We start from the raw sequence: 15428 nt of genomic DNA, 5'->3' as shown, positions 1-15428 counted from the left end.
ATTTTTAGTTGAGTATGTGGAGGGGTATGGGCATGTGAGCATGGATGTCTGCTGAATTCAGAAGGGGGTGTCAGATCCCCAGGAGCTGCAGTTAAGGCAACTGTGAGCTACTTGAAGTGGATGCTGGGAACCAAGGACTAGCCTGTGTGAGAGCGTCCTGTGCTCTTAGTCACTGAGTCATCCCTCCCGCACCTAAGTCACTGTACTTTCTTTTAAAAGTATACACTGTAATTACTAAGTAATCACTAGGTATATTACTATGGTTACATAGTAATCCTAATTATATAAAACTTTTAAGACACATGGTGGGGCTGAGAACAGATCTCAGTGATAGAGCACTTGCCCAGCATGATCAAGGCCCTAGGTTTGATCCTTCCCTGAAAGGATATACCCACCATGGTGTAGTGATAACAGGAGTGGTTTGGGGATTGGTAACTGCTGACTGAGAGTCAAAGGAAGACATTAATCTTTATCACATTTCTCTATTTGAAAGTTTTCCTATAGTTACCCTTCTAAACTAAAAAGAAAATGTCAGAACACAGTTTAAAATAGCAAACACACACATTACCAGAAGCCTAAGTAACAAAGCATGATCATGAATCATCACAACAGAGAGTAAAGACCCAAATAAAGCTCTGACGGGATGAGATAGGTAATCTTTCATAACGATCAAGGTGGATCATCTTTTATCACAGGTGGTAGCCATGCTGCCAGAATCTAGGGTGCATCTGTTTGAGTGGGACTCAGTAGCCATGAGGAAGCACTGAAATCTTGGCATTTTCAGACTCCTACTGGATTCATGGCACTGTTTATAGGAATTCTGAAGCACACTTAAAGGCTGACATTGGATAGAAACTTTATATTAATTATTTAATGAACTATAAGGTTATGAGTAAAATAACCAAATAACAATAATTCTCATTTTACTTTCACTTCTCAGAATCTTAACACTGATTCTGCATAATAAAAGATGAAAATATCTGACTATGTAACTTTGTAATGCTAACTTTCAGACTTTTGAGAACTTACAAGAGAAGCAGGGTAATTATATATAACACAATTAGAGATACATATTTCAATGCTTATGTTTATAACATTTATTATCATACAAATTGTCATGAAAAAGCAAGACTTCCTTGCCCAGTACTTAGACACATGTCTCAAGAGTAGAAGATGTACAATATAGGAATCTCACTACAAAATTAAACATCTTCCAACCAAGTTCATTCTCAGGTCCATGTTTTTTGAATAAATGTTTTATTTACAACAGACTCACATAGATCTTTATAACATTAAATTTAGTTTTATGCATCTTATGCTCAGTGTATTTTGAAAAATAGACATTTTCAAAACAGCTTTCCAAAATAAATATTGATAGATTTTGTATAAAAATAATTCACTTGATATAAACCTCATCCATGGAATCCATTTCAAGCTGCTCATACAAACACGTGTCACAGTGTCTCAGCTGTAAACAGTTTTATTTTAAGTTGCTCACTCAACATTGATGATGAGTGCAGAAGCGCTTTACTGTTTCAAACTAGAGGCTCAAGAAAGTAAACTTACTGACTGGGCTACCTTCATCCCACAAATGGCTCTTCACATGCTTGGAAACTACAATGAAGGCTTTCTCACATGCATCCTCAGCTTAATCACACTACAGTGGGCCATTTTAATTTTGTGCTTTAAAGTTTGAGAATGGGTTTTCTCAGGAATTACTTCAGAATAAAACAACTATCAAGATGAGTCTTGGAAGATGAACAAAGATAAATTTCTTCTGAAGATCACCAGATATTAGAGGTCCGTTCCCATCCACTGGAAGGTGATACAGAGTTGTACTTCTTGATTCATTGGTAAGCTGCCAATGTTCCCTGTGTGCACACCTCTCAGTTCTTTCAGTCTACAGCTTATTGTCCTGCAGCTCTTGGTAGCTAATGTCAATACTACTGAAGGAATTCAAATATGTGTTTGACATCTGCAAGAAAGGGCTTAATTCTACTGGAGAAGGGCGAGAAGAATTGCAAGACTGTCAAGACTAAGGGGAGAAATCCTAACTCCAAGTGCAGGCTCTTCCACTGGCTTGGAACTTTATCCAAATCTTTTTAGGAAGAAAGGGACATCTCTGTCAAACACACAGCATCTATAAATGGAGCATAAGGCTGCAGTAGGAGCCCTACTCTCAGAGAGACACAAATGTGGCTTTTGTGGAGTATGGGTTTTAATCTAGTAAACATAAAAATCCTGCCAGCCTCTCACTGTTTTAAGTGAGCCATGGCTCACATGACGGATTCTCTTTCTATAGAATTTAAATATAAAGAGACAGTTTATTTTTTTAATTTAGGGACTTTAAAAGACATATTCAAAATTCCATAGTCATCACGGGGTTTGGGGTTTTTTTGTTTGGTTGGTTTTTTGGTTTTTCAAGACAGATTCTCTCTGTGTAGCCCTGGCTGTCCTGGCACTCACTGTATAGACCAGGTTGGCCTCAAACTCAGAGATCCTCTTGCCTCTGCCTCCCAAGTGCTGGAATGAAAGTTATGCATCACCCTTGCCAAGCTTCATCACAAGGTTTTAGAGGCCAAGTTTGGAAGTTGTTTCTCAGTGTGTTGGAGCTCTTGCCAGCTTGTGTGAGGCTTAGGATCAACCCAAACACCAATAGATAAGGTTCAAAAACTACTGCAGAACAAAACTCCAAAATTCATATTGAACTCTTTCATCCCTTAAAAATTATAGAAGCCTTGGGAAGAAAAGTGAGATTATTCTGAGATATCAAACACCATACATTTTCCCTAAATTTTACAAAACTTGTAGCAATAGTGAAATCAGCTTTCACAGGTGGAAGTCAGAACCCAAGTCACTGGCAATAAACTTGACCTTATTCCGTGGATACCCATGTAGTTCAGGCCCTGTTCTGAACATAGCTGCAGGTGTCAGTCAGTCTTACTGATGCAATTTCTCTGTTTTTAGAGGCACAGTACCAATGAGCTCACATTAGTATGCTGTCCCTAGATGACTCTAGCTCACATCTGTAGTATTTCAATGACTGTCGGATCTGTGAATTCATTGTCACTCACACTCTAGATTCACTCTTGAGCTCATTAAAATACCCATTGGTTTCTCTTACATGGTGTTCTGGGCCCAGAAAGCCCAAGCTCATGCTATCACAGTGGACATGCTCAGTGGTTAATCTCTAGTTACACACTGACTGGGGAAAGTTTAAATTTTCCATCTCTCTTATACTGTACCTTCAATTAATAGGCTCTACCTAATAGGCAAATATTAAAAGTGATAGATGGGTCATTTCAACATGTAATAATTTGTTACTGAAAAACAGTGGGAGAAAAAATTTCCCATATCTTTGCACAGAATGCCAACTAGTTAGTGTTCTACCTTCTGCCTTCTCATGACAAAACAGGCATCAGTAGATGGTGGGATCTTGAGTCATCTTCCTAATTCAGGACATATGACAGTTTCATCAAGCACAAAGCCTGGGGGGAAAAGTCTAATTAGGGTCAGGGATCTGTCTTATCACTTAGAACTGCTCATCCATAAAACTCTAATTGGGGTAGAGATGGCATGGTGGGATTTACTTAGTGGTAAAATCAGGAGCTCAGTCTCAGGTTAGCATGAAATGCTAGTGATGCTTGGCAATACATAAGCATATTGATAAACATTAACATACTCCCTTTGATGATACTGATATTCTTGGAATTCTTCTTGACATTGAACACCTGAATGTGCAGTTGTTGGTTTTTTTCTTTGTTGTTGTTGTTTTTTTTTTTTTTTTTAACCTAACTTCTTGTTTGCTAGGTTGTCTTTGAATCATCTTGCCATATCAAACACCAAAATAAATAATACATCCATACATCAATTTTCAAGTTGAAGACTAGGTCTCAATTATTCCCCCATCACTCTGTTCCCTCTCCCTAGGGAAGACATCAGGTATTTTGATTTTTAAAGCATGACAAAGTAAAAGCTAGGTTTAAAATTCAACTAATAGTATTAAAATGGTGTGGATTAAATCTGAATTCTGGTTCCATCAATCATTATGTCTAGGACATTGGGTGAATGACTTAATGGCTTCATCCTTCACAGGGGAATAATGACACAGCGGGAATGTATAACCTGTGCCTCATGCAATTATTGCAGTAAGCAAGTTAATGTGTGCAACCTGTAAAGCACAGTGGTTGTTTTATCTAATGATATCCAGTGAGGAGAGAAATAGCATCCCAGTGGAGATGGGACAGGATGATGTGCTAGAGTGGGATGCAGTGACATTTGGCAATCCATCAGAAAATAATCATTTCCGTGTACTTTAGTTAAGGCTGGCATCGTGCTCTCAAAGCTGACCACACTGTCATCCAAGTGCTGGTCATGAAGCTATCATTCTCACAGTTGCCTTCATCCTCTGTCATGGGTCCTGACTTTGTTGCAAAGGGATTAGCTACACTGTCCCTCTTAAAACGTGTAACTTAGAGTAGGGTTCAGTTCTCTACTTATTAGAGATTATTAGTGTTGATATTATTATCAACATTTAAGGGAGTGACACTTCAAACAACACAGTCGAGTGGCACAAAACACGAACATGTCACACACTTCCAAAGCACACAGGGATACTTATTCAGTTTAAATTTGCACATGCACAAGTGTGAATTAGCACAAGACAAGACAACTCAAAGTAAGACAAACACACACTGGAAACAATTATATCTCGGAGATCTTAGTTTGAAGCCTTTCTCTCAGGTGTCAATACAATGTCGAAATTTGTTCTTTCCACGGAGGCCAGCTGTTTAGAAAGATTCTACTTCCTGGGTTTATTTTTAGCTAGAAATAAGAGCCCTCCCCAGGCTAGCTTGACTGTGTATTCAATGAGAGTCCATCTACATCACTAGAATCACAAAGACTTCCCATTATGCTTTGTCTGCATTACTGAGAGAAGACAGACACAATTAATTTCAAAACAATCATTTTCAAACTAGACTCTGACACTTGACCCCCACATCCACAACAATAAAATATATTACACATGATACACTCTACTGACGCACAAACCTGGAGGCTTCTTGAATGAGATTACACAGTTAAGTCACACATCTTACTCTCCATTATCTTATGACTGTGAGTGGAACAGGTTTGAAACTGTGGCATGTAAGGTACAAAGGTCTTCTGAGCAGAAGTTGCTAAATTCAAATTATTTTCTACGAAGTGTGAGCAACTGTCCTGGAGGATTCTGATGTCACGAAACAGACAGTGGGCTGGGAATGGGCACAGTACTGCTGACTCATCAGTCAAAAACATATCATTCTCTTTTTTTTTGATGGAGGTGACCCCTAAATAGTAGACAGACTTTTCGCTATGATTTTCTTCAGGGAAATTTCCTTCCAGTTCCAAAAGCTCATCCAACCCGGAGAATGAAAGCTGTGGGGAAATCGTGTTGGGTTGCTGACCTGACAATAGGAAAAATGCCTGAGTCTCTATCTCCCAGGAGCTGCTAGGGAAAGATTCTCTCAGTGGGGAGTGTTCGCTGGGGATGCAATTGCTGACAGAGCCATGGGTCAGCCCTTGCTCTTCATCAGTTTCGACTGTTTTTGAGTGGCTGACCAGCGTTGCATATTTAACTGAGGGTTGTCTCTGACACTCGTCCTCACAGGTCACTTGAGTGCTCTGAGCCCCAGAAAAGGGAGCACTGTCACACTGGTCACTAATACAAATAGAACCCCTCTCAGGGTCTGGAGTAGTCAAAAGAAGCGAGACCGTAGCTGCTGGTACCATCTCATCTTTATTTTTCCAAGCTGTATCGACACTGATTTCTTCTGAAATGGGTTCAGGCTCCAGAAGAAGAGGACCAAATATCACTGATTCTGCATGCTTGGTAAAAAGATGCTCAAATGTTTCAGGCTAGAAGAAAAGACACATTTTAATGCTCAGTATGTTACAGCTTGATTCTATCACACTGGCGGAAAGGCCAGTGTATAAGATCAAAAACAAGGGACCTCTGTCAACCACAAATGGCATGGTTTGTGGCTAAAAACTTGAACTATCAAAAATCAGAAGGGAGAGGTAGTTTCGGCTTTTCAAAATCAGACAAGAACGTCTCAGACTTGCGTTCTTCAAATGGTATGACCATAAACACACGAAACTCTCTTCATGGGTAAAAATGAATTGGATACTTGATTGCAGTCAAGGACTAAAAGTAAGTGAACCATCGCTACAAATGCTTAGCCCCCCTTGGAGATTGGGTACTGTGACTGCAAAACACTCTCTTCTGAAGAGGTCATTCTATTTTATAGCAATCACTCTATTTTATAGTCATTCTATTTTATAGTAAATTCCACAAAATGAATTCAGTCTAGTTTATAGTAAGTTCCCAAAAAATGACTTCTGAAAAAAAGTCATTAGATTTTATAGAAAATTCCACAAAATAAAAATGTAATCTCTGAACATTTAAACAAACAAAAAGCAGGTTAGAATATAACAGAAGGAGCAAAACAAGTTTTCCAAACATGGTAGCAATAACTGCTTAATACCCTAGGGTAAGATAGATGCAAAGATAGAGTAAGTAACTGACTTAACACACCTACCTCTGGTCATAGTGGGAATCTGCTTGAGGCTAACTGAAAATAACAGCTGATGGCACTTACTTGCTGAAGATAATGATGGTGAAAGAGACATTGACAGACTTGAAAACTGTTATTCTTTTTACATAACTTCATGTAAAGATATATCCTATGGAACACATGGAATGAAGACAAACACACAAGACAAATGTACAGCATGGTTTTTTTTTTTTATAAGAACAAGGGTTACATAACAATGAAATCCTGCCAAGCAGCTACAAATCAAAAATCAGTGTGCAAAAAGCTCAGTACAAACAATGTAAACTTAAAATGTAAAATTAAAATGCAAAATAAAAAATACTGCGGATACATCATATTGAATAGTTAACACAACTAAATAGAAAATATGTTCAGTTCATAGATCATACATGTAATTTACCTTCTGAATGTTACAGGTTTTTAAGCTAATAAAATGAATTCTGAGTTATTGCCTGAGACAGCAGTATACTCAAAAGTTCTGCACAATGGCAAGCATATCCCATGTAAAAACACAGCAGTTGCAAACTCTTAACTGAAATATATTAGTGATTAAACAATAGAGGAATAAATATACCAAACACTAAATATAATACTGGCAAAGACCTACATCAGTGTCCAAATACTGAATGACGAATACCGTTGAAAAATGATATGATGAGAAAACTGATCCTACTCTCATTGTTCCTGACAGAAATCTGAACGTTTGTGACTTCCTTCAAACATTTCATTTTTCCCTTACTGTTTCTACTACTTATATCATTGAATTGTTCTAAAAATTTAAATGAGCTTAACAGCTGATCCATTCATTTCACTATCTTCTTTCTGCCAATATGGAAATAGAGAACCAACACACAGCAGGCAGCTGAGTTCATGTGTTCCTTATAGTCCATGGGCCCTAAAGCTTCTTAATGAATAATTCATTGTGGAGTAAGTCATGGCCATCTTAAAAAGCATCCATGTGGAAGGTTTCAATAATAAATGTTTTTTTTTAACCATACATTACTGAGCTATATGGTATCAGTGGTCGCAAAACTTCTTAAAAGTATGTTTGTTCAAAATTTATTTCACTTTATGGATATAAGAATTGAAAAATAACCTTTCATAAGTTCACAGCTAGACATTATATTACAATGGTGTCTGTAATAGTAAATGAAGAAAAGAGGAACAGCCCTCCTAGTGCCTTAATTTTTCTGTAGACATCCAAATAAAATTACCAATCACATTGAAGTGACTCAGTATCTTAAATTTGAATGATATTTGTCCATAAATTTGGTTTAGTTTGAATGTAAGCAATAAAGGCTATACTATATTAACACCATACACACATGACAAGATATCTGTTTTTCAGGGAGAAAAGCCCTGTCCTCACCATGACCTATTTGTAAGACCCCAGAAAGTCTCCCTTTCCTTCACTCTTCCCTGTCTGCCAGAGGTATTGGTTGATTTGGTGGAAATAAATCAGATTCATAGAGGTTGGTGCTCTCTTTTGCTCTGAACAATCTGACCTGAGTGTGAAGGGTTATCCTAATATGAAGTACAGCTTCCATTGGTCTGTGTAGAGTTTTCCTAATATGAAGCACAGCTTCCTTTGGTCTGTGTAGGGTTATCCTAATATGAAGTACAGCTTCCATTAGTCTGTATAGGGTTATCCTAATATGAAGCATAACTTCCATTGGTCTGTGTAGGGTTATCTGATATGAGGTATAGCTTCCATTGGTCTGTATAGGGTTATCCTGATATGAGGTATAGCTTCCATTGGTCTGTAGGGTTACCCTGATATGAAGTACAGATTCTATTTTAGGTCTTTGATCAACAGAAACTACAACTTCTGGCTTTCTTTAAACTAAAATGAGAGTTAGAACTTAAGTCATGTTCAAGACTACAGAAAACTAAAAGTCCTAGATTGTTCCAAGTTTGGTATAAAAAAGTCATGTTATTCAAGAGAATCTGAAATTCACCGATGTATAAGTGTTTATAAAGAAATCTAATATGGAAGCCTTCATATGTAGAAGGAGAAGCTAAATACCTTCCCTGCAGCTTGCATGTGGAGTTTTTGCAAAGTTGTGTGTCAGAAGTTGCCTGCTAGAGTTCACTTAGTTACAGAAATTTCTACCATATTTCTACCATACTTGGAAACAGAATATGTTCTGATAGCAACAGTCACACCATTAACATTTTCTGACCAGAAAAATAAAAATCTGAAAGCAGAGACCATGAATATTAATTTCAAACTTTAGATGCCTTAATAGTTAAGCATATGCCCCAACTGAACTATATCAAACCCACACAGTGGCCACAAATGTACACGTCTCTATTAAGCTCATCATATGTTAGTTCTTAGTAATTCAAACAATAGTTTAGGTTTGCTTCCCTCCTTCAAAATGTAAACATCTTCTAATACTCTATGGACTGTTGGGAAGTTGGTACATTGGGTTCATCTGTAGTGGTCATGGGAGACTTCAAAGAATGTCCGTTCTCTGTTTAAATAAGAAAGCAAAATAGAAAGGTCATGCAGACAGCCAAAGATAAAAGATTCCAACCCCTCTCTTTTGGTGGACTAAGGCTCTATTATGTTCTTATGTTGTGTTGCAGTGATGTACTTAGGGAAGGGGAGGGTGGGCGTCTGGAGGGACTTCTCTCGCTCCCTTACTGGATGCCATAGATACTCTAAGGACAGATTGATCACCTCAGCAGGGAAGACTACAGCAGAATAGGTAAAAGAACAAGAGTTCAGGGAATAAAAGGGGCATAAAATCAACAGTAATACCGAAAAGTTTGAGGGACAGGAAAGAATAGGGTTTAAGTGATGAGAAGAAGGCCATAAAGGAAAGAAAATAGATTTTGTTCCTTGGATGGTGATTTTTAAGAAATGAAAGTGATGTGATAGTCAAGAGTGGAGTCACAGAGATGCTTTCATGAATTTTTTAAAAAATCTACTTGGTAAATCTTCTGATGCAAATCTCTTCCTTTTCTTGGAGCCTGGATGGAAGCCTGCAGGACTATCCGGTTAAGATTATACAGATAACCATTGCAAAGTGAAGACCCGACTTACTGCTTTCTACAATCCAGTGAAAGAGGAAACCATTTCCCAGACACTGGCAGGAAGAAGAGTGACCTTCCATCTTCCTTTGCCCTTTGGCTGAGGTAGACCTAGGCTGATTAGTTCAAGGTCTGTCTTGGTGCCTTACTACCCGAGACTATGAAGGAACAGGACAATAAAGGAGAGCGAGGTACACACTGCGGGGCCAGCGCTCTGATCGACGGAGACTGGCTGTCTCTAAATAAAACTCCACTGGCTCCCCAAATCAGCCTGTTCTTCCCCGCATTTCCAAGGAGAATCTAACTGTTTCCAGATACTCCTGACCCAGATCTACAGTGGTTAGGCTGCCTGTCTGGAGGCCTACAGCATGTCAAAATATGGGACTCTTTAGGTCCCAGAGAAAGGCTCCCCTGGCTCTTTGGGTTACATTTAGCCTTCATGAAGTGAGTTGTGTAGTTCACTGTTGCAAAATTGAAATGGATGGACACAAAGACACAGGGTGGAGGATGAAGAGCCTGATGCACAAAGGAAGCGGGCTTGTGTGGAAGAGAGAAAGGGAGAAGGATAAGAAGGAAGAAGGGAGGGAGAAAGGAGAGAAATAAACACTTGGCATACTGTAAAACAAGCAATTTAATGTAAAATTTATTGTGACTCTCCACAGCTTCCCTTTAAATTGTCAATTCTAATTTAATTGTATAGATTTGGGATCGGCCTAAATCCAGTTTGTGGTATTTTTATTTATTGCAAAGTTTTTATTAATGACAAAGTTTATAAAATTAAAAAAGGATGGTATTGAAATAAAGCAGGCATAAAACATTTTTGGATTTAGCAGACAAAATAAAAAGAAAAATGCAAAACAGATTAAGGAAAATTGCGGTCTTTTATGCTATGAAATTGGGATTACAAGAAAAGCAAATACTTTGAATTTTTACTATAACATGTTTTTCCACATCAAGGATTCAGTCTGTAAGATTCTGATTCTTGGCGCACACAGAGAAAGGCCACAGAGGATCCTGATTTCAGACAACAGAATAGAGACACTTGCTGTTCTGATCCCTGGAGACTATTAGGATGCCGGGATGTGAGTAAATCAAATGCTCACGATCTGAGAAAGAAAATAGACAGAGAATGATTCAAATTCAATTCTAAACCAGGGAGAACAATTAGAGGAACACACATCAAGGAAAATGAGCAAAGAGATCTGAAGACCAGACAGTGCCTGCCATAGGCAGTAACTGCAGAGAAAGCCGGTCAGCCATGCTGAGCACAGAAGGGATAGAGAGTGTAGAGATGGCAGGTCAAAGACTTTGGCGTAAGAACAAGAGGACTGAATCCAAAGCAACAGTTTGTTCTCAAAGCCACGGAAGCATAGTCTGGGAGGAACAGACATCTCATCTGGGATACTGTCATCTCACAGCGCAGGCGTCTGCGACTCAGCTGTGCACACACGTGTGGCAGCAATCTCTGACTGCTCACACTCAATCACCCACCCCTGCCCTTCTGCTTCGTCCCCTGTGAGTGGAAAGCAAAAGACTGCAAGACCTTTGGGGGATTCTGAGGTAATAAAATTCAAGGTAAACAAGAAAACATGACTTAAGAGAAACAGAAATTTCATGGACTAGAGCAAATTTTAAAACAAAAGTCCCATAACTGGCATCTCTAGCAAGACTGACACATGGAAGCAGAACAGAATGCTCTGATGGAGCACTCAGCTAGGACGATAAGGCCACGGTCTGTGAAAGTCCAACAGCCATATTGGAAAATGGAAGGTAGCAATGCCTCAGAATAGAAGACGAAAACCCAGCTCTGCAACAGGGTCCAACAGCCAACAACTATGGAGATGACAAGGAGACAGACACAAGAGGAGGAGTGAGCAAAGACATAGCAGGGTTTCTTAATGCTGACAGGAGACAGAATCAAACCCTTTACTCAAGGCAAGCAGGAAATCACCTTAATCAGCCAAGTTCAGAACATCAAAACTAGCAAGTTTTTCAAAAGAGAAAACTGCAAGGAACCAGCAAGGAGGGAATCATCTGAGTGGCCACCCGACTTTGCAGAAGCAACACCAGCTGCCAGAAAAGTGAGGCAAGATTGGCTGCAAAGTCCTGTTGGGAAGAAATCCACATTCCAACAGCTACTGGGCCACACAGATGGAGAGAAGGGGGACACGTGGAGACTGGCTTGCCACACAGGAGGCTGTCTAACCAAGGAAGAGGAGGAAAGTAGTCTGGGAAACAGATTGACTAGAAACCAGGGCCTGGAACATCCCAGAGTGATGCCCGAAGCCATGTTCCTGAAGTCTAGTAGAGACAGTGGTGGGATGATGGGAATTTCTGGGCACAGGTCACTGCAGCACAGTCCCCAGTGAAGACAGGAGCTGGATAAGGCAATGAACATACTAGAAACAAGCAGGTTAAGATGCAGACAGACTGGAGGGAGGGAGGAGGGAAGATATTTTTGGAAAAGAAACAAAGGGAGAATAAAGGGGGATATGAAACCAATTAAAATTTGATTTAGTTCATTGATCAAATGTAATGATTCTCATGTTTGATTTAATGTTTCTTTTTTATAGTTTCTTTAAATTTATTTTATGTGCATTGGTGTAAAGGTGTCAGATTCCCTGCAACTAGAGTTACAGACGATTGTGAGCTGCCATGTGGGTCCTGGGAATTGAACCCAGGTCCTCTGGGAAAGCAACCAGTGCTCTTAACTACTGAGCCATCTCTCTAGCCTCAAGGCTTCCCATTTTTAAAATTCTTTGACTTTGGAAACAGCAAGAAATGTAACAAGCACATTATATTACTTGGCTCTCCGTGGAACAAATGTTACACTAAAACAATATACATGTGGTCCATTAGTTCTCTAGTTTTAAAAATTAACCCATATACAAAATAAAGCACAGTGTAGTGACAATTTATAGAGATGGGAAAAAAACAGGGTGAAATGGAGAATAATAAAATAAATTTTCTTAAAAAATGGTAGTTCGAAAAGTTTCTGTTTGAAGAAAAAAAAATAGCCGGGTGGTGGCACACGCCTTTAATCCCAGCACTCGGGAGGCAGAGGCAGGCGGATCTCTGTGAGTTCGAGGCCAGCCTGTGCTACCAAGTGAGTTCCAGGAAAGGCTCAAAGCTACACAGAGAAACCCTGTCTCAAAAAACCAATAAATAAATAAATAAATAAATAAATAAATAAAGTAAGTAAGTAAGTAAGTAAGTAAGTAAGTAAGTAAGTACGTAAGTCTTTCTAAAGTTGCATAGAACTGAGAAAGTCACAGAGCAGTGTGCAGTCAACCCGCCAATGCCCATGCATCCGTGGCAGCACCCCATTTAGGGACCTAAAAATGACCCGCCAAGAATGTTAAAAGCAAACCAGTTGAAAGTGTTGGCAGTTGGGGGCAGGGGCAGGGGAGTGAAGCAGGAGACTCCATTTTCAATAGTCGATGCTAAGCTACACACTTGTATTTCTTTCTAAGTCTTAAAAAGCAAACAGAAGTGCCAGGACACGCACCAGAACAAACACTGCCAGCCATGCTTCCTGCCGGCAGTGGTGGTGTGCTGCTCAGAACAGAGAAAGTTGGCAAATGAGCTCTCCCGTCGGGGAGAGGAGAGCGGGAGTTCAGAGGATGGAGATGCCACCAGGCCAACTGTGAGCTGGAAGAAGTCCTGTCTAGCAGATAGAGCTCAGCAGAGTCTGAAAAGACAGGGGCAGTATGCCAACCTTGAGGAGCCATCAAAGCAACACTGCTGATCAGTGACACAACTCTGTACCCATGCAGGAAAGCCAGGAAGCACAGCAAGATCACACACACTGTGTGTTCTGAAAGGGGATTCACAGAGGAATGGGAGTGGGCAGTGAGGGGGACAGGCAGGACAAACTGTGTCTGTCCTCCCTTGTATGAGAAGTGAAACATGTATGAAAATTTAAAGATATTACATTCTTTTTTTTTTTAAGATACCGTGTTAGTATAGAATTCTTTTTGCATGCTGAGGACTGAACTCACAGCTTGCGCATGATAGGCAAGTGCTCTGCCATGAAACAGCACTCTCAGATCCTGTGTTGTTCTCCTTTGGTCTCTAGTATATGAAATTTAAAGAGAGAAGGATGTATTGTATACAAAAGGACCCTGGGAGAAGGATCTTTAACGACGTGGTGCCACCCTGCTCTTTACTAGCAGTGTCTGACACAAAACTAAAGAAAACAGTTTTGAGAGTGAGTCCATAAATGTGGGAGTCAGAGGCAAATCTCGGGTGTCCATCCTTCTCTTCTACCTGGTTGGAGACAGTGTCTCTGTGTTGTCCACCACTGCTTCTACCACCCTAGCTGGCCTGCAAGGTTCCTGGAATTTTGAGGTCTCCAGCTCCCACCACACCCTGAGAGCACTGGGAATAGAGACACCATGCCACATTGCCCAGCTTTACACGGGTTCCCGTGGTTCAAACTCAAGGTCTCATGCTTGCTCGGCAAGTGTTTTACTCACTGACTCATTTCCCAAGGACTTCTTTTTCTTTTAAAAAGATGTTAATATACTGGCTTTTGCATCTTTAACGTGCATATTTAGTTTAGTACATGTAGTGATTTGAACAAAAATGGGGCCCATAGGCTCATGTATTTGCATGCCTAGTCCCCAGTGGATGAACTGTTTGAGAAGGATTAGAAAGATTAGGAGATATTGCCTTGTTGAACCAGGTGTAACCTGGTTGGAGGAGGTCTGTCACTGGGGGTGGGCTTTGAGGTTTCAAACACCTACGCCAGGCCAAGTGTCTTTCCCTGCATATTGCTTAATATCAAATGTAAAGCTCTCAGCCACTTCTCCAGCACCATGCCTGCCTGGGTGCCACTACGCCCCCTGCCATGTTGATAATGATAACCAACCCCCTGAAACTGTAAGCAAGTCCCCAATTAAATACTTTCTTTTATAAGAGTTGCCTTGGTCCTGTTGTCTCTTCACAGCAGTACAACAGTAACTAAGACAAAAGTTGGTACCAAGGGAGGAGTATTGCTGTGATAGGCCTGACCATGCTGTTGCTGGAGGAAAATGGAAGACACTGGAGCTTTGGAGTAGAAAATTGACTGAATGCTTTAAGTGGATCTTACTGGGCCATCCCAGTTGAGGCATGGACAATGGTGCACAGGGCAATGTGGAGGTCCAGCTCAAAAAGTTTCAGAGGGAAACAATATTAGTAGCCAGCATAGAGACCATCCTTATGAAATTTTGGTAATTAATGAGTATGCTGTTTGCCCTTGTCCTAAGAATCTGATGTAGGCTAAAATTGAAGAGTTTTAGAATAATGGTATTGGCAGAGGAGTTTTCAAGACAACCTAGTACTGGCTGTGTCATGTGGTTATTAGTAATCACTCTTATGCAGCTCTACGATGAAAAGGAGCAAGCGAGGCAAGGAGAAATATAAAATATACAGTTTGAGGAGAAAAATAGCAACCAGGAAAGATGATGTTAGAGCCTCATCCTGTGTTCAAGGAGATTAAAAAGTTTAAAGAAAAGTTTGATGCTAGATAGAATATTGGGAGTGGTAACCTCAGGGCAACATCCTACCCAGCTAAGCTTTCAACTTATGAAAAGGAATTAAAGGAAAGCTTAAGCAGCAAAGGAATCCATCAACAACTGAAAGTTTATGCAAACATAATACAAGAGGGGGCCCATGTTGCAGCTCCAGCAAGCAGAAGAGCTTGGCAGCTTCAGTCACAGGGTTCTGGCTTTAGTGTCAAGGATATAGGAATGGAGTTGTAGAATCTTCCTCAAAGATTAAGGAAAGCCACTGAGACCAGGCATTTGG

The 15428-nt window shown here is 40.0% G+C and overlaps 1 protein-coding gene across 4 annotated transcripts in view; it reads right to left on the bottom strand.

Moving 5' to 3' along the window:
* Window positions 1-3144: 3144 nt before the first annotated feature.
* Window positions 3145-15428, bottom strand: part of Lepr (leptin receptor) — an 81499-nt gene continuing 69215 nt past the window's right edge. Inside the window, exon 19 of one of the 4 annotated variants that reach the window (XM_028870228.2) lies at window positions 3145-5898. In XM_028870228.2, the coding sequence (XP_028726061.1) occupies window positions 5074-5898 (825 nt within the window). In that variant the 3' untranslated portion in view covers window positions 3145-5073. Of the gene's footprint in view, window positions 5899-6766; window positions 9074-10358; window positions 10742-15428 lie in introns of those variants that run through there. The other 3 variants (XM_037202734.1, XM_028870229.1, XM_028870230.2) reach the window with 3 other exon arrangements.

Source organism: Peromyscus leucopus, chromosome 2 (assembly GCF_004664715.2).
Source record: "Peromyscus leucopus breed LL Stock chromosome 2, UCI_PerLeu_2.1, whole genome shotgun sequence".
Lineage (NCBI taxonomy): Eukaryota > Metazoa > Chordata > Mammalia > Rodentia > Cricetidae > Peromyscus > Peromyscus leucopus.
The sequence above is the reverse complement of the archived record's forward strand: the minus strand, read 5'-3'. Positions and strand labels throughout refer to the sequence as shown.